At 43.1% G+C, this 20,486-nt stretch overlaps 1 protein-coding gene across 1 annotated transcript; it reads right to left on the reverse strand.

Moving 5' to 3' along the window:
• Nucleotides 1-1,102: 1,102 nt before the first annotated feature.
• LOC121544939 (muscarinic acetylcholine receptor M5-like) lies at nucleotides 1,103-15,680 on the reverse strand. The gene is made up of 2 exons (XM_041855204.1): nucleotides 14,965-15,680; nucleotides 1,103-3,077 (listed from the first exon to the last, which is right to left on the reverse strand). Exon 2 carries the CDS (start codon nucleotides 2,985-2,987, stop codon nucleotides 1,404-1,406), a length of 1,584 nt encoding a protein of 527 aa, XP_041711138.1. The 5' UTR covers nucleotides 2,988-3,077; nucleotides 14,965-15,680; the 3' UTR covers nucleotides 1,103-1,403.
• Nucleotides 15,681-20,486: the final 4,806 nt, after the last annotated feature.

Raw genomic sequence — 20,486 nt, forward strand, 5'->3', positions numbered from 1 at the left:
TTCATAATATAATATGAATAATCTTCTGACTCAAGATATATGGCTGGTTGGCTAGTGGCTTGTGTGGATATTTTAGTATATTGTGATTAGCTAGACTCTAGATTACCTGTGTTGCTGCTGCCGACTGAGGAAGGGATGGAGTTGGGTCGGAGCGAGGGTCGTTGATGCAGCCGCTCCTCTCTGTCTTTTGCCTCTCTCTGCTGCTGTATCAGCCAACAGACCAAATATTGATGATGATGATGTAAATCAAGTGTTATCAAGTGTTAATCAAATGTGCTGCTGCTATGGCAGCACTGTTGATATTTAAACTAGGTAGCTTGCTACACACACTTACATTTTACATTTTAGTCATTTAGCAGACGCTCTTATCCAGAGCGACTTACAGTTAGTGAATACATATTTTTTTTATACTGGCCCCCCGTGGGAATCGAACCCACAACCCTGGCGTTGCAAACGCCATGCTCTATCAACTGAGCTACATCCCTGCCGGCCATTCCCTCCCCTACCCTGGACGACGCTGGGCCAATTGTGCGCCGCCCATGAGTCTCCCTGACCGTTGAAGGCATCTCAAGCCATGCATGTTTGGATACCGGGCGCGTGCAATCTCCATACAGGGCAGACTGGGAAAACTGGCGAGTGGAAGTGCAAAGGGGCAGGTGGGAGGGCTATCTGTGCACGTGCCTGGTCAGGTGTATACTTTATGCAGAAGTGTCCCATGAACTATAGCATAAAATCAAGTTTTATGCAGTTTATGTGCACTTTAAAGCTGCTGAGTCGATAATAAAAGTAATAGTTATTTAATAGAATTTGATACTGAAACCTCAGCATTTACTTTAATCAAATCTCTTCCCCTCTGTTTATGTGCTGTCTGGCTTCATTTGGACTGTATGTGTTTGTGCTTGTGGAAAGATTGGCTGTTGAATGTTTGATTGTTTGTATCTGACTAAAGTGAATGGCACATGTGAACAAGGCTTTGATGAGTGTACAATCGTTTGTTATCCAGCTCGCTTTAAAACCAAGACAAAAACTGTGATAGCCATTAAAGTAAACACAATATAGTCTAACATAATACCTATAAAACAATCACAGAACATGTGTTTCTATCAAATATCTCTCACGTTTTTGTGCATTTGGGTTATTTTTGATATTTTGATATTCAATGATGTATTGGTGTACAGTATCAACATTTGCGGCAAGATTATCAAACACTTTTGTATTTCTTGTGAGCAGTGAGCAAAGTACTGATTAAAGAACAATACCACGAACAAACTAGAGTCTTGTCTCTAACCTTTGTACTTTTGACACACCCTACATAATTCAAGTACTAAACAGAAATATGTCCACATGTATCTGAGTCATATTGGTCTTCATACTTGTTCCTCTGGAAGGACAGAGTGAATGGCTCAAGTTAGTTTGCTGCTCACTACAGGGTTTTGCCCGTACCAGTAGAGTTTCTCTTCCACTCTCTTCTTCTTCCACTGACAAAGCAGCAGCATGCGGAAGGTCTTCTGAAAGGTCTTGTTGCAGAGGGCGTAGCACATGGGGTTGACTGTGCTGTTGACATAGCACAGCCAGTAGCCCAGGTGCCAGAGAGACACAGGGATACAGTCAGAGCAGAAGGTGGAGATGAGCACCATGATGTTGTAGGGTGTCCACGTCAGGATAAAGGCCAGCAGGATGGCACTGAGAGTCTGGGCAGCCTTCCTCTCCTTGATCAGGACCATCCTCTTCCTCTTGGTCAGCTGGATCTTCAGAGTGGTGTCTATTGGCTTGGAGGAGGAGGTGGAGGGTGGGGCACTCATGGAGTCTGCTGAGGAGAAAGATGATGGGGCCATGTTGGTGTCCCCGTTCTTGCTCTGCTGGGCACCGCTGTTAGTGTCTTTGGGAACTGGTTTAAACTTGTATGACACACACTTCTTGCTCTTCTGGGAGTTGGTCTTGGGAGGTGTGTGGAAGAAGTTGTCCTCGTAACTGCTGAGCTGCTCATTCTCACAGCCCGCTGTGCCCGTGCTCGGCCCACATATCTGGTTCCGGTAGGTGGGCTGGAAGACCCCCGGGGACACGGGCCGCTCCTCGTCCTCCGAGGAGGCGTAGCTGTTGAAGGTGGTCAGCTGGTCGCTCTTGGACCACTCGTCGTTGGTGGCAGCGGCTGATTTGGCTGCGTGGCTCCTGTTGGAGGAGGACCAGGAGGCCTGGGTTCTGTCCCGGGAGGCAGAGCTGAGCTGCTTGCAGTTGAAGCAGGATCTGATTATGGTTTTCTGGGGCTTGGTGGTACCAGCGTCTGTGGAGCTGTTGATGCCCTGGAGCTCAGCGAGGTCCTTGGTGCGACGCTCTGTCTCCTTGTAGATCCGACAGTAAAGGATGGTCATGATCGATACAGGGATGTAAAACGCAGCAATGGCTGTCCCAAATGTTATCACTGGCTCAGAGAAGAACTGGATCTGACACTGCCTCTCAGGGACTGTCCTTTTCCCCACAAAATACTGCCAACACAGTATGGGAGGGGCCCACAGGATGAGGGACACCAGCCAGGCCATGCCTATCATGACCCCAGCCCGTTTGGGGGTGCGCTTGGCTCTATAGGTCAGAGGTCTGGTGATAGAGAAGTACCGGTCAAAACTGATGACCAGCAGGTTCATCACTGATGCATTACTGGCCACGTAGTCCAAAGCCAACCAGAGGTCACAGGCCATACTCCCCAGCGCCCAGTATCCCATCAGTATGTAGGAGGTGTAGAGGTTCATAGAGAACACACCTATAATGAGGTCAGCTACAGCCAAACTCAGCAGGTAGTAGTTGTTGACTGTCTTCAGCTGGCTGTTTACCTTAAATGACAGCATCACCAAGACGTTCCCCACTATCGTAATCAGGCTCACGATGGCCGACACAGTTGCTATGGTCATGACCTCCCATAGACTGTGTGTGGCAAGGTGGATGTCTGTCGCATTGCCATTTATGGATGAGTTCTGTATTCCTTCACCTTCCATGTTGTTTCTCTCACGTTGTCCTTATTGTGGTATCAGTGGTATGACTATGAGAGAGTAGTCTGTTGGGTGCACCATCTTGAGTAGGATATCCTGAAAAAAATTAAAAATTAAGTGAGTTAATAAAATAATAAATGCAGTTTACAAGTGATCTCCTGATGCAAACTCAAAACTCCATGTAAATGTACGACATAAAAAAGTGTAGTGCCACAATAGCCACTAGATGGCAGTAATAATCAACAATCATCAGTATGTGAGTCTAGTGGGTAGGGCACCAATGCTTACGCTCTGGCCAAAGATGGGGACCGTGCACCTTGCAAAACCACTCAGTAAGACTGTTTAGGACCTCAATATAATTAACATGTGATAACAGCACCTAAATGTAGTATGCATGTTCGTGCTGTGTCATATAAAAGTGTATGATTACGTTTTTGCTGCCAAAAAAAGCTCAGGTAGAGCTATGTCATATATGAATGCATGTATGAACATATTTGGGCCATTAGGTCATATAAGCACTCAGGTATCATTTGTTCTAGTTATTGTGTATTCATCTAGTATATATGCATAATTGGCTGTATTGAGGTCTCTCACACAGACAGTTTGTTACAGTACAGAGGTACATCAGCAGACAACAAGGCTTCACAGATGAGCACATTGGTCATTTTAAGCAATCTAGCCAAACATCTATGACACTTGAAATCCAGGTCATTAGAAAATGATTACTTTGCTCATTGATATCAGCAATCATGTTTTTTGTCTGTATTAAATGGATGTACTGTAGATGTCACAGTACTGTCTGGGTGGCTCTCTGTAACCAGGGAGATGATGAAGTGATTGCTTCTGGATGACAAAGACTGATATCTGTGGAGCTAGAGGAAATATGCTTGAGCTTTGTACTGAGGGAACAATCAACAAACAGACTAAAGGAGATGGCCATGTCATTTCTGTCCCTAGAGCTTGTTTGAATTGTCTAGTGAGACGTAGGTTGTAGCAGGTGTTTGCTCTGCCTCCTGGCTGAGTTCACCCAGCTGAAAGAACAGCAGCGTCACAGTTCTTAGGTCACTTAGCTTAGAACTCCATGTGTACTGACGGGGATTGATAAAACACAAATTAACCTGGACCTTTGCAGTTTCTCCACACACCTTTATGTGAGATTAATCCACCTCAGATCATTATGGGGATGCTGGGGGTGCTAAATCCCAAAACTTTGGCAGTCTTTATTTCAATGTTTTCCTGCTGTTTTCCTGGCTTCAGTCTCTTCACTATGCTTCTGACTGGGTTGACTGGGTTTTTAAATGTCATGAATGTCATGGCTTGTGATTAAGTAAATTGAAACTGTGCAACAAACAGACAGGCTACCTGAATTGTCCATTAGTTATTTAGCACTTAACACCTTTTCTCCAAAGCGACCTACAGATTCTGAAGTGTATGTCATAATGCCCCCCTGGGAATTGAACATGCAACCTTGGGACCGGTTCCAACCAATTGGGTTATAATAGTGTCCTAAATCTAGCCCTGGAGACAGGCACTGGCAGGTTATTCAGTTTAATGATGAACTCTGGCATATGTCAATGTAATAGCACCCTTAGAGACTGTGGGAATGAAATAGTGATTGGAGTGATTGCTATAATTTATTCTGCCCTGTGTTTCTCGGTCACATGACAGAATTTTTTTTTTTCATTTCATTTTGTTCTTGACAACACTGCAGGTAGGAAAAGAAAACCACAGCTCTAATGATGGTGAGATGAAAGAATGGTATGGTTAAAAGACATGTGAGCAACATGTAGTGTGTCATATTTGATTTATAGGTTTGACTGTGTCTACTACCATGAATATACATCTAATGGGAGATACTGTACATGAAAGTTGGTTGAAGCTTGAAGTTATCTGGATGGTAGCATTTGTAGCATGTGCCATTGCCAACCTTTGCCTATGTTTGAAACCATGCTCCCACTAGCTAGCCTCACAAGCCGCCTGATCTTGCCGAGCTTACATGGATATCGCAGCGGTAATCAGTCGAAGCTACCCACTTGCACCTCTGTACAGTATTTCTGTGCTGCCATGAGCCTAAAGTACCCAATGTCCCACGTCATCTGGAGTGCTGCTGGAGAATATCCAACATGGGTAATGTTATTTTCTAGGGCTGGGACAATAATCATATAATCGACAATTATGTACAATAACCGTGAACAAAAAATAACAATCATCAATATCGTCTTATTACATAAATTTTAGGAAGGGGGGGATTAAACTTTATCTTCAAGTAGATATAGTTTACCCAACAGCAGTTTATCATTTTTACATGAAGATGGTAAAGTTGGCAGGGTTGGGGAGTAGTTGAATTACTACATGTAGTTCAACTAACTTAATTACATTTTGCAGTAGCTTGGTAGTAAATCTTGGTAGTTAATTTTCAGTAGTTAATTACTTTTTTGCCATGTAGCAGTGTAGCTAACTACTGGAACTACACTAAAAAAGATGTCAAGAAGTAGGCAGGAATTTCCTTTATTTTTCGGCATCAGACCTTCCTAATCCTCACTTGAAACAATAGGCTAAATTAAACGTTCTGTTAACATCTGATTCCAGAGTGATCTGTTCTTGCAATTTGTAGTCTATGATATTTCAGAATTAGATATGATTTTTATCACGAAGTAGTTTCTTCTAGTATGAAGTAATTGGTAGCTTGGTAAACTATATTTTCAGAGTAGCTTCCCCAACACTGAAAGTTGGTAATCATTTTACGAGCAGAATGGCATGGTAGGGACGAGAAGCTTCTTTGCAAAAGTTCCAAACGGTCAAAACCATACGGTTTTGGGACAGGGGTGTCACCAAAGCTGTGTCGTAAATGCTGTAGCTAATTTTCAAAGATACACTACAAGCTCAAAAAATAATAATAATACTGAATCGTCAAAGCCGATTTTGTTGAGAGGGGGTGAAGGTGGCATCACAGATGCTGAGTTTAGGGCCTTGTTAAGTGGACATTCACTGTACAGTACCTTGTCCATGCTACTTAGGATCAATAGGATCACTCAGTAATAGACACCTGCTTGGTCGTTCCCCTCCTCAAAACATCTGCATTATGAGATCTTTGTGTCAAAATGAATGAAACACAGTATTCATATAACAGATGCTCTTCAAATGTAAATTGTAACAATGGAAACATTTACAGTACATGTGTGTGAAATCTTGCTGAACTTGCTGTCCCAGTTTTAGATTGGCTGTCTCAGTATAACTATTATGATAGACTACCACCTCCTCCTTTTCTGATCCTGGATACCTAGTCACCAGAAGACCTCATGTTATCATCTCAGAATTGGAAGATAAATATATACTCTGTCAGTTCACCTCCCAGTAGTATTTTGACCCTATCGTGACCTATAATAATAATATATGCCATTTAGCAGACACTTTTATCCAAAGTGACTTAGTCATGCATGCATACATTTTACATGCAGGTGGTCCTGGGAATCGAACCCATTATCCTGGCGTTGCAAGCACCATGCTCTACCAACTAAACTACAGTGACCTATCGTTTTAAGGAACTTCTCCACTCATTGGTATTCTGTTGGCACACCGTGGAAGCCTGAGGCCCACACAAATAACATTCCACTCACCACAGGGAGGCTCAGCGAACCCTTGGATCGCCCTTCAGCTTGTTACTGTGACATTTATATCACTCACATAATCAACATCACAGCACTGGAGAGCCCAGGTAGCACTTGGCAGCTGTTTTTTTCTCTGCACTGTCTTTTTACATTCTGAACTAATCTCTCTTCTTCTTTCCCCCTCTCTTTATTATTCCTTCGATCTATCAGTCTGTCACGCCGACGCTCTCATTCGCCATGAACTGCTTGCTCTAGAAGAAACCCATTTTTTATTTGCTCATGAGGCAAAATGACAGAAGTAATCAAGTTCAAAGTAACCTTACTGGCCTCCGTCGATAATGGTACTCCAGGTTGGCACCTCTCTCCATTTCTTACGCCTGACGAAGGGAATATGTGTGCTTGAGGAGTAAGCCCTTGTCTAGTAGACTGAGGGTCTCCAGCAAGAGCTTGTTCTCCTCTTACAGTAAAAAGGTCTGGATAGATAGGCCAGGCCACTCTCTCAGTCAGCCAGTTCCATGGCAGGAAGTGGATGAATTAATTATGACTAGTATGCACGGACACTTGAGTGACGAGGCGTTCTCGAGTTCAGTCTCTGACTCACCAATGACCGTGTCTCATGCTTCAACACACACTCAGGCAAAAATGCATGCACGTTTACAGGTACACACAAACACACAGCACGAGACTTTTAATAGTAGGGCCAAAGAAAAGCATTGTTCCATTCCACAAATATTTTATAAGCAATCGAGGAGGAAGTGTAGCCTGAGAGAGGCTTGAACAAGGCAAGAAATCACAACTTCCATTTCTCCCCAAAATGGTGCAAAACCAGAGTCATAATGGTCAGACTAACACCAGCAGTGAGTTCAAAGCTTGGGGACTTCAGCAACATGCCAGCTCAATGACCTACACTAAATCTAACCACTGCCTGGAATTGTAGGGGAAACATCTTAATGCTACTGTATGCTCAGACAGGGAAGCCCAAACACAGCTCCAGTTTGACCATAAATAGTTAATAAATAGTCTGTTTTAGCGAATTTTTAGGGATGTCTGCAGAACAGCAACAAGCGTGACGCACATGGGGGAATAGTCTGTTAACGTTGTCTTGTTCTGAGGTAAAAGCTTTTTAAATGGGGAAAGATGGGGTGGGAAGTAGTCTAGTCTACTCTCTGAGCTTATGTCAGAGGCGGAAGTGAGATTTGATCGATTTATATTTCGATCTGACTATATATAGTATATTTGTGTATTTGTTATGAATTTGGCTGCCTTCTGTATATTTGCGTTATGAGTGTTAACTCAACTACAATCACAATAAAACCTGAAAGTTACATGGATTCTAAGGGCTAGATTCAATCCGTAGAGCGAAAGAACGGCCTTATAGTGCAATCGTAATTCAAATGTAATTTTAGATTGAGCTGACAGATGCAGCGTCTCTGCCAATGCGGAAACCTTTCAATTTCAATCATTCTAGCTATAGTGCGGATCTTTGGCGCTACAGATTGAATGCGCGCCTAAGGGCTCTATTCAAACAGATCCGCTTAAGCCGACATCCGCATAGCGGTTGTTTTGAAGGTGTCAGAGGTGGAACTGTGTTAGAGCTGTCAAAATCCACAAGTGGCTCCTGGCATTATATCTAAAGCGAACATTGCCATTGGCTGCAAGGAGTCGCATTACGAGAAACCCCATGCAGCCTTGGTTACAAGTTTGAACACTGGAATGTGAGATGTAATCTACACCTCCATTAGGATGATAGAAATCCTCATTATTTAGTTTAATGATTTTTCAATTTGAGCGTCATTATTTCTATATAGCCTACACTTTCTCATTCTGAACTTCTAACGCGAGTGGGACGGGTGTGGCTTCGTGACAATGATCAAGAGCAGCTGCTCACAGATTTGACAGCTCCAACGCAGTAACACATCCGACACCACCAAAACATCAGCTGTGCGGGTTTCGACTATCACCAGTTAACGCTTGATCTGATTCAATCTAGGCCTTCGTCTATGGAAGTTCTCATTTTATTTTAGTAATTGTCCTCTCTGCACCTCATTACATTGTTCAGGTGTGCGGTCAGGTGTGTATGAATGAACCGAATCTATGGCAGAGCTCAGAGTAGATCTCAGAGGTCTGTTCTAAAGGATGAAAGGCTCATTACCTCTAGGTCCATTGGCAGGCAGCCACCAGCCCTCCACTGTCATGGCTTCTCTGTCCACTAGTCTCCACATGCGCTGGCACTGACAACTCCTCAGAGTCACGCTGAACCTTTCCCTGCACCATACTGTGGCTGCATGACTCCAGCCCCGCACTGCAGCGCTACTCATGTGTGCGTGCTTGGGTAAAGCTAATAGTGAACGGGGATGAGGATGTGTGTTTGTGTGTGTGTGTGTGAGTGTGTGTGTGTGAGAGAGAGCGAGAGCGAGAGAGAGAGAGAGACAGAGACAGAATGTGTGCACATGTTCTGTTTGCGTGCTCTGGAGAGCAGCCGAAGGCTCTTTGGCACAATGTATCCCGCATGCCTCTAGTCGTTCCAGTGACCCATGCTTAAGATCCCAGCATATCTGGCATTCTAGAGGAGGACCTATGACAGGCTTCCCCTGAGGCAGGGTGCAGTGTAGTGGGTAGTGAGGGGGATTATATGAGCAAGGAGACAAATTTCAGGTGGGATGTTGCGACAGTCTTCTTGATTATGGACATTTACTTTGCTCAAGTAAAACCAGTCCTCTAAAGCTATCTACAGTGGGGGAAAAAAGTATTTAGTCAGCCACCAATTGTGCAAGTTCTCCCACTTAAAAAGATGAGAGAGGCCTGTAATTTTCATCATAGGTACACGTCAACTGACAGACAAATTGAGAATTTTTTTCCCAGAAAATCACATTGTAGGATTTTTAATGAATTTATTTGCAAATTATCTTTAAGAGGCTCCTCTGTCCTCCACTCGTTACCCCTAGACCAAAGAGCTGTCAAAGGACACCAGAAACAACATTGTAGACCTGCACCAGGCTGGGAAGACTGAATCTGCAATAGGTAAGCAGCTTGGTTTGAAGAAATCAACTTTGGGAGTAATTATTAGGAAATGGAAGACATACAAGACCACTGATAATCTCCCTCGATTTGGGGCTCCACGCAAGATCTCACCCCGTGGGGTCAAAATGATCACAAGAACGGTGAGCAAAAATCCCAGAACCACACGGGGGGACCTAGTGAATGACCTGCAGAGAGCTGGGACCAAAGTAACAAAGCCTACCATCAGTAACACACTACGCCGCCAGGGACTAAAGTCCTGCATTCCCAGATGTGTCCCCCTGCTTAAGCCAGTACATGTCCCGTCTGAAGTTTGCTAGAGTGCATTTGGATGATCCAGAAGAGGATTGGGAGAATGTCATATGGTCAGATGAAACCAAAATAGAACTTTTTGGTAAAAACTCAACTCGTCGTGTTTGGAGGACAAAGAATGCTGAGTTGCATCCAAAGAACACCATACCTACTGTGAAGCATGGGGGTGGAAACATCATGCTTTGGGGCTGTTTTTCTGCAAAGGGACCAGGACGACTGATCCGTGTAAAGGAAAGAATGAATGGGGCCATGTATCGTGATATTTTGAGTGAAAACCTCCTTCCATCAGCAAGGGCATTGAAGATGAAACGTGGCTGGGTCTTTCAGCATGACAATGATCCCAAACACACCGCCCGGGCAACAAAGGAGTGGCTTCGTAAGAAGCATTTCAAGGTCCTGGAGTGGCCTAGCCAGTCTCCAGATCTCAACCCCATAGAAAATCTTTAGAGGGAGTTGAAAGTCTGTGTTGCCCAGCGACAGCCCCAAAACATCACTGCTCTAGAGGAGATCTGCATGGAGGAATGGGCCAAAATACCAGCAACAGTGTGTGAAAACCTTGTGAAGACTTACAGAAAACGTTTGACCTGTGTCATTGCCAACAAAGGGTATATAACAAAGTATTGAGAAACTTTTGTTATTTGTTATTTGTTTCCTCATTTTGTCTGTCATAGTTGACGTGTACCTATGATGAAAATTACAGGCCTCTCATCTTTTTAAGTGGGAGAACTTGCACAATTGGTGGCTGACTAAATACTTTTTTTCCCCACTGTAGATACTGTAGTACACTCTTAGAAAAAAGGGTTCCAAAAGGGTTCTTCGGCTGTCCCCATAGGAGAACCCTTTTTGGTTCCAAGTAGAACGCTTTTTGGTTCAAGGTAGAACTCTTTTGGGTTCCATGGAGAACCCTCTGTGGAAAGGGTTCTACCTGGAACCAAAAAGGGTTCTTCAAAGGGTTATCCTATGAGGACAGCCGTAGAACCGTTTTAGGTTCTAGAAAGCACCTTTTCTTCTAAGAATGTAGCTACTGTTGACATGTTTTTGTCATGAATCTTTTTTCACATTTGTTTCAAATCATTCATTTATAGCTATTACTGTATACATTATCTATCTCCTAATGTTCAATTAAATTAACTTCAGTGTGTACTGTTTTTCCCTTCCAGCGCTCTAAGTGTCTCTTTACAACTGTGAGGACAAACTTTGTAATTGCATTTCTATTCAGACGAGAGACGCTAAGTATGATCATACATTAGTTTTATGATCAGTTTGATGAAGATGACAATAGCTGTCTGAGGTCTGTTGATGATGCTCATGACAATACTGCCTCTGCCTCTGGGGATGTATTTTTCTATCACCACTGGAACATTGCGTTTCTGCTGCTTCTCTACTTCTCATCATTATTATTGTTTGACTTGAGTCATTTGTTAGTCACAGCTCTTACAAGGTTCTAAAATCCCAAAATGTGTGTCACTACCTCTGCCAAGGCTTGCGTGGAAAGGGCTTAGGGACATTGTCAACAAATTCAGGTCAACAACTACATTTCTCAATACGCTCGCAGTTTTGCCTCTGCTAACCTTATTAACTTGATGTATGAAAATGGGTGAAATGTGCTCAGGTGACATGGCTGCCAAAAAGTCACTAGAACTTAAAGGGAAAATACATATGTAAATACTATGAGATACAGTATGAAATATAGTAATACAGGAACCCTATACACTCAGAAATAAAGGTTTAGATTTGTTCTTAAAGGGGTACAAACTTCACTGTAGTGGTACCCTGTAAGGTACGTCCTTTTAGTTATAGGTACATAATTGTACCCATGCAGTTCATACCTTAAAAGAGCCAATAGTGTACTTAAGGGGATAAGATAGTACAGGTACAAAAGCGTACCTTTAGAAAAGGTACAGATTTGCCTTTTTAGGGTACCACCACAGTGACAAAGCCATTTGTTCTTTTTAAGTGTCAAAAATGTACCTCTAAAAAGCTTTTGGGGTGTTGTTTTAACACTGTAGGGTGTAATGCCTTATTTGCATATTTCCCAGGGTGCCTTTTGAGTGAATTTTATAGTTACCAGTACCACCCATGACTGTGTTTGCTAGTGACAGAGACATGATTGTTGCATTCAATGGCTTCCAATCCTGTAGCCTTCACCAAGTGAGTGCCTAAGTGAATGTTTCATAATTGAAATTCAACTCTTTATGACAATACATTACATGTATCATAAGGCCATACTTTGAAAGTCTATTTTTACCCTAACACAGTGGTCTGAAACTCCTGGTTTGCAGGCCACATCGGGCAAGTCACATTATGCTGGCTTGCAAAGTGATATGGAATTCCTATTGGAATTCCAGCCAGAGTTAGGATATATTTTTAATCCCCTGCAACCTGCATTTAAAATGACTGCCAAGGTAGGATACATTGATAAATGAAACTACCTAAACCATCTAAACTAGAACAACCATCTCAGTAACAAGTGCAATAAGTCCAACACTAACAGATTGGATCAGTTTAGAAAAATGTATGTTATTTATCTTTGTGTAGCATAAGATCAATCAATCAATAAATGTGCATGCAAAAACACACATATTGAAACAAACCTGGAATATAGGATGCTGGGAAATATGATAATGATGGGCGTGGTGTTTGAGAGTGTGTGATGATCAATATATTAGGTACCATTATACTAGATTATCCGCACATGTACCCTAAAAGGTGCCGAATAGTACCATGTGAGATTATGTGTACCTCTTTTTGTACCCCCTGGAACAATACTGTACCCTAACCGTACCCTTTCTTCTGAGAGTGTACTTGCAGGTGTTGCCTACATAAGACCTTTAGTTAACTCTGGTTCTGGTGATATACAGTATTGTAGAAAGCCTTGACTTTTCCCCAGACATTATTCCTAATTGCCTCGTAATAACAGTGAGGTTCTTTATGTTCCCATAAGTAAGGCTCCACTGGACACAAGGGAAACAACCACTACCACTAAACCAAGCAGATCCTTCCTGTTTTGTGGCAACATATCCCCAAATATTTGATAGCCTTGTGCTTCCACACATTTCTTTAACGCTCTAACAAGTTTGAGGGCTCTGCAAGGACTCGTTAAATTCACCACTGCTTAATCTTTTTTTTTTTTTTTTTTTCATTCAGTCAAAGAGCAGGCCAGGGGATCGAGGAATGGGAGGGTCACATAGCCCCTTCAATGTATAAAAAACTAATTGAATGGTATTGGAAGGTGGAGAAGTGGAACCTTAGGATAAGAGGCAGCCTACGGTGGGTTTTACAGTAACTAGTTCCTCTGGATCATTTGGGGACAATTCCACTGTGTGCAAAATCCAACTTGATTTTAATAATTTTTCTGTTGATTTGACTAGGTAGTTGTTCTCCTCATATGCCACTGGTTTTTTTCTACATATACTCATTCTTAGTCCCGTGCCTCCAGGGAGAAATTAAAGGTATATGAAGAGGAGACACAGGGTAAAAGGAGAGAAAAATGGAGGAGAGATGGCTAATAAGAGGAGAATAAGAAAGCTAAAAAGAGCCAAAGGGATGGGATGAGAAGGGAAACAGAAGGAGTTAAGGAGGAAGATGAAGAAAACCTAATAATAAGGGAAGGGAGAATGAGAAAATAAACAGAAGGATACAGAGAGTGTGAGAGAGGTCAGGGATATATCAAGAAAAGGGGATGTATGGGCGGGTGTGCACAGTGGGCTGTCAGAGGAGAATAGAGTGATGGATGAAGAGGAAGATTAAAAGTGATGAATGGGGAGGAAAATGTAGTAAATGTATAGAAATGTGACGTGAGAGCGAGGTATAGAGACATACATTTATAGAACGGTGACCTGAGGGAGAGGTTTGAAGTTTCCATGAGCTGTTACCTCCTCAGGAAAGCTGTCTGTTTATGTCATTCATCAGTGATTTACTGCAGAAACCTAAATGTGCTGCTATTTGATACAGTAACCCTATGTGGCTGTACACTGTAATTCTTTCTCTCTAGCCCCATTTATACCTGGTGCTAACATACATGCATCCTTTGACCTGATCTTGTCGACATTCTGATTGTGCCCACATTTTTGGACAGTTGTATTGGTATTTGGTATTTTATTAGGATCCCCATTAGCTGTTGCGAAAGCAGCAGCTACTCTTCCTGTAGACGATTAAAAGACGCATTGTGATTTGATTGTCATCAGATCATCCTGACCACCTCTAGAGGTAGTCAGGGACCCATTGTGTCTGGATATCTTTAGTGTAAACAGATCTGGATAATGAAACCATTGAACTTTGTAGCTCAATTGGTAGAGCATGGCGCTTGTAATGCCAGGGTAGTGGGTTCGATCCCCGGGACCACCCATACGTAAAAATGTATGCACGCATGACTGTAAGTCGCTTTGAAAAAAGCGTCTGCTAAATGGCATATTATTATATTATAAATCATCATTATCGCCCGAGTGGCGCAGCGGTCTAAGGCACTGCATCTCAGTGCTTGAGGCGTCACTACAGACCCCCTGGTTCGATTCCAGGCTGTATCACAACCGGACATGATTGGGAGTCCCATAGGGTGGCGCACAATTGGCCCAGCGTCATCCGGGTTTGGCCGGTGTAGGCCGTCATTGTAAATAAGAATTTGTTCTTAACTGACTTGCCTAGTTAAATAAAGGTAAAATAAAATCATTGACAGGTGGTAACATTGACTTATGGCATCAATATGTGTCTTAAAATAAATATTATTTTGAAAGAATATCTGCCAGAAAATGTGCATACAGGGAAGGATCATTAAATCTGGTCACAATGCGGACACAGTGGATGGATAAGAGACACATTTTAATACCATGTGTAAACACAAAATGTGGGCACAATCAGAATATGGACAAGATAAGGACAGGATAAGGCAGCATTAAATATACATGCTAAGACCTCTCAGACATGCTTGTAGCAGTTTGCGCTCGCCTTTATTGAGGTCACACTTCTGTGAATATAAAACTTCCAGAAGAATCACTTGTGTTACTCTAGAGACAACCGAGCAACCCAGAACACAGACAAATACTCACAGTTTACTTTCACCATCCAAGCCCCGTTGCCTTCATAGTGACAGCAGCATCTCCTTGATGTGTAAAGATAGATTCTCCCAGTTCATATTGAATCCCTTTGTTTTGCTGTGAACTCTCCAGGTAATTCTCAGAGCTGAAAAGTGTTTTCACAACCCTGGCAAAAGAGGATAAGGAAGGGATACAGCTGATAAGAAACCCCTGTGAACGTATCTCAACATGCTACAGAAGTCCAGATAGATAGATCCCAGAGTGTAGAGTAATAGTAAGACGGGGAACAGAACGCTTTAGTCATCACCGCTCAAACGCTGACAACAGAGGAGAGGACATCTCTTCGGAGAGCAAAAATGGACAGAAATCAGTCAACGTAGCAGTCCAATTAAGAAAAGTATCCACAAATTGCAAGATATCCTTACTTTGTTATTTATGAATGAACCAATGCTTTGGAGGAGTAGACAGGTTTCTGATGAGGAGAGAGAGAGAGAGAGAGAGAAAGAGGAGAGAACTTTCCCCCTGAACTGATGTGGGCTGTCTGGTGATGCTCCCTCCCTCTCAGTGAAGTTGGAGCTCAGTCAGTGTCTGTGGCAGAGAGGAAAGGACAGGATGCCTGATCCTGCTGCTGTCATCCCTAACAGACACAGATGTAGCTGACGCCAGCTGGGAGGAGAAATTCCCATAGGGCTGAATGGGTCATCATGTTTCGGGACAGTAAGCGTGCAGCCCAGCTGCGGAGCTGAGAAGAGAGGGAGGTAAGAGGGAGGAGGAGGAGGAGGAGGGGTGGATCTTAAAGGAGGTGTGGAAGGTTAGCGCATAAGGGAGAGGAGGAGTGTGACTGTGAGGAAGGGGGGGTGTTGCCTGTTTATCTGCATTTCTGTGAGTATGCAGCCCTAACGAGCAGAGCAGAGCCGTCTCATACAGAGTGAGCCCGTTAATTACCCTTAGGGCACAACTATTGTTGCTCCCCAAAGAGCAAAAGGGAGACAAACCCAGGTTATCAGCTGTGATTGGTGTGTGTGCATTTGAACAGCGTTGGGTGAGTAGCGCCTATCACAGACTTCATCTGTAGCTTTCTATGCCTCTGCACAAATCACGCTTCTTTTCCCCTTTTCACAGGCAGCGTTGGCCAGATAAGGATGCTACTGAGGCTACGGTGTTTCTCCATAGGACCTTTGTGTCTGTGTGCTCCTGCCTGGCTGCCGCGCGGATAATCATTTGTTTGGCATTATTAGGAGGGAACGGCTAGGGCTGTGACCAGGGCTTTATCAGACTAAACCCCTTATGTCTTTATAATCCTGGTGATGGGTGCTGATCTGTCCCATGCGGCCCCACTAAATCACCAGGGGAATTACACAGAGATAGAACAAGTACATTCAAGAAGGACACAGAGATATCAGTACAGCACATAGAATATGCTGTATATTTTTCCTATGTGAACTGAATTAGGTTACTCTCTTTAGGTCCTAGTGCTATCCATGAACAATAACCTCAAAAACTACAAAATGAACATGATAAGTTGTTGCACAGTAACCTTGATCTCTAATCTGCAGATAAAGAGCGGTAATATCATGCACTGCAACATGGTTTCCTCAGAAGGTCAGTGCCATTTAAAAGCTTTCAAATAGAGTAGCCTATGTCTTTGCATGTCAATATGTACTACTTGTTCCAACTGGAATAATACTGTATAGTCCCCCTGGTCAGAAGATGATTATTCTGGAATAGCACCTATTATACATGTATTGGTGTTGGTCAGCTGAGACATTACACACAATTTAGTGGATCGAGATGTGCTCTAACTGGCTTTTATCTCCCTGGGGTCAGAGTGAGCTTACCACTGGCCCATGGAGACATATGACAGTCCCTGAACCCCCACACATCACTCTAACCACATCAGGAATTATGGGATGCTCTGTCTGAGATTGTAATGAGGCCTGGCCACAGACATATGCGAATGACATGCTGTGCGCATTTGCATGAAATCCTATTGCCACATCTACCCTAAAAATCCCCCTCAATAATGCCTCTGTCAGGCACCAGGCCAAGGGAGAGTGGACTGGGCTAATCATCTGAGATGTACCGCTGACCTGCTCTTGGTTTATGGCTTGATCTTCATGAGATTACCCTCACCCAACACACACATATTTTCAGCATTTTCCAACCATTAATGCTGAATGGTTTGTATATTCCACAAAACATCCATTCAAAATGTACGTGATCTGCATTATTAACTTTGCCAATAATGCATTGGAAAAAAACAATACATATATTATTCCAATGGCCAAAACATGCTTGGAGGAAGTCAAATAGAACATCTGATCTTTGTACTGTGAATAGAGCAGTAAAACAGCTTTTTCATGGCTCCAGCTAAATTATGCCTTTCCAATACACCAAAACCCCGGGGCTTTTCCTCAGACCCAGTGGGGATGAGTTGTAGTGTGATCATGACTGGCCAATGTTCTCTGTACCTCTGTGCTTTCTCCCATCGCCTCTGATAATGAACCTATGTTCTCTGTTCGCTGTGCTCTCTCACATTGCTTCTGATCATTTGCCTATGTTCTCTATAGCGCAGGGCTTTCTCCTATGGCTTGTGATGATGATGGCTGATGTGTCAGACGCTCCTGCTGCCCGTCAGACCTTCCTCAGAACAATCAGCCCTTATCTGACTGTCTCTATCTGGAGGGATTAGATGTGAGTCCTGTTGTGGTGAAACACAGATACTGTACCTGTTCAGGAAAAATATGGTCTATAAAATGTATGAAAATGGGACTTTCCACGACCATATCACTGATGATAGGTAATCAAAAAGAGTATCCCTTCACATCCAATGAAAAAGGGAGGAATCCTTGTCCATTGAGCCAATTAGTAAATGTTGAAAATCAAAGATGCACTCTAGAGATTGTTAATCCATGATGACATTGGCTTCTTTAATGACGTCTCCTATTCTTGGCTGTCTGGGTTTTTTTCTCCACTTATCAGGACTAAGATTAGAGATGAGCATCTCTCTGTTGTCTCTGTCTTCCTCTCTCCTCTCTCTGTGTCTCTCTGTGCCACTAAGCAACAGCTCCTTTTTGACATACTGTATTGACTCATCAATTACTCACCTTGTTTCTGTGGATTTACAAATTCCCCTCTGAGCAACTAGCTTTCATCTTGTAACTTTCTGAGAGACTGAGTTGTAAACAGCCTCACAAACCTCCAGCACTCTTTTTATTTGTTATTCCTAAATTCAATACTTATTTCTTGTACTGATGTAATCATTTTATAGCATTTCTATCTCTTCTTTGACCCTTTGAAGATGGCTGATTAGGAAAGCAATCAATGGTTTCATTCATATTGAATTACTAATTTAAATAAGAATTGAAAACCAAAACCACAACAAATTAGTCATTGAACTAGTGGAATTGTTCATGGATGACTACTGGCTGCACTCAAACCTTGTCAATCAGGTTTCACCGTGCCACGTGAGTCCTCCACTTTCCAATGAAACTTTGATGATTTCTTGACGGAAGAGATTAGCTCAGCGGTGGCTCTGATTGAGATGTTATTGTGAAGTTGTGGTTTGAACTTCTTTAAGGGCACCTTATATCATTCCTCCCCACCAGGCCCTGCGTCAGCGCCAATGACCTTGTCTGGACCAGACCCTGGTTGACGTGTGTGTGTGGAGGCAGAGATAACTGCTACCTGCCTGGGAGAGCCACTAACTGGGCCTCAGCCTCAACCAGCCAATCAGAGACTGATTCTAAGAGGACATATGTGGTTCTTACAGTTCCTGGCTGATACCTTCTATCTAGCAGCAAATGCAGTGGTACAACTGTAATTGTAAAAAAGAATTACAGGTTTGATTGGTTTTTTAATGACGAACACGAAGCCAAAGATAGTTACCCTTAAATGGCCCTCCAGGAATAAGTCCAGGACATCAAATATGCTTGGTTTGGTCATAAAAGAGAGATTGTGAAACGGTGTAGCCAGCACGACAAGCACAGCTGATAATAACTTGTAATGATCATTATAATGGGTACCAATTCAGTCTCTCTTCAGACACCAGGATTGTAATTTCAGACAGTGAGTGCTGGTCAGGGAGTGCCGACATTACCCTTACAGATGCAGACATGGTAAAACGTATTTATCAGTCTGTCTGTGTCCTTGTCCATGCAGGTGTGTTGGGGTGAGTGTTCTGATTGTAGCAGACAGTGGGCGGTTGGACTGGACAGACAATATCTACAGACTCTCTATCTGGCCACCCAGTGTCTGTGTGATTTATTGCCCCCAGCCACGGTGTCAAGGCTCTGTGAGTGCCAGGCCAGTGCCATGGAGAGAGCCTTATCTGCCAAACCCACATTTCTACCACGTAAAATAAAAATGTGACACTATAACGTCCACCGCTGACCTCAGTCTGACCCTGGAGAGAGAGAGCGAGAGCGAGAGGGGGGGGTGGAGAGAGAGAGGGGTTGGGGAGAGAGAGGGGTGGAGAATGAAAAAATGTATGCACTCACTAACTGTAAGTCGCTCTGGATAAGAGCGTCTGCTAAATGACTAAAATGTAAAAAGAGAGAAGAGAGAGGGGTGGAGAGAGGGGGTGGAGGGTGAGGAGGCCTCAAATAATTGGTCCGGTGCTATCCTGCCAACATGTAGCGCTGGTATGCCAGGACTGTCTGTGTCTGTGTCTGGGTAATTGGTCTTATTCAGGGACCGCCTGCTTCATGCCTCCATCTGCTTATCAAAGGTGGAATATATAGATAGGTCCTCAGGAGACAGAGTCAAGCTCCGGCCCTACTGAGAGGAAAAACGAAACCGCAACAAAACCAGCTCCGAACACAAGCAACCTATAGGCTATCTATTGCTGATGTGATGTGATGTTTACTATTTTTTTTATTTTCTCTGGAAACGGTTAAGTTTGTTCGGGCCACACATTCTGATTGGCTAAAAGGTGGATTCCAGACATGCATTACCCAGATTCCACTAGTCTTATTATAATGAGCTGTATCAGCTGTGTTGCCTATTCGTCTTATATCAGCCTGTTGCCGTGTAGGGAGAAGAGGTCTTGTCAGAGTCCTGAGAACATCATCATAATCTGCTGTACTGTATCTGCATGCTATGTTTGACCACGTCAGAACCTCGTCTCACATGCAAGAACCTGAGGTAACTTTCACTGAATCACGCTAAGGGGAATGGTTCTTTAACTCAAACCACCAGCCACCAGCCACTGTCTTTACTGAAGCCACTTATCTGAGCTGATGTTTTTCTCCAGTAGAGGCATAATAATCCGGGGAAAATTGAATACTATTTTGGGTCACTGTTGATTAGAATAGATATCACTATGATAAATTCCCCATTAAGGGTCTAATATCCCCATACTAATAGTCTGAGAATATAGACTCCGCCAAAGATGCAAATGTGTTCTTTGGTAACATTTACTCCCTTATTGGTCATCCTTTATCAACATTATGTTTTTGTATTTCAATATATTAGTATTCATTATGCAACCACACCAAACCTGCTGAGTTAAAGTCCATCTCTGACCACCGTGG

This window comes from Coregonus clupeaformis, chromosome 29 (genome assembly GCF_020615455.1).
Source record: "Coregonus clupeaformis isolate EN_2021a chromosome 29, ASM2061545v1, whole genome shotgun sequence".
Taxonomy (NCBI): domain Eukaryota; kingdom Metazoa; phylum Chordata; class Actinopteri; order Salmoniformes; family Salmonidae; genus Coregonus; species Coregonus clupeaformis.

What these genes read in the sequence shown, in the direction of transcription:
- LOC121544939 (XM_041855204.1), bottom strand. Translation starts at nt 2,987, where the DNA reads ATGGAAGGTGAAGGAATACAGAACTCATCCATAAATGGCAATGCGACA.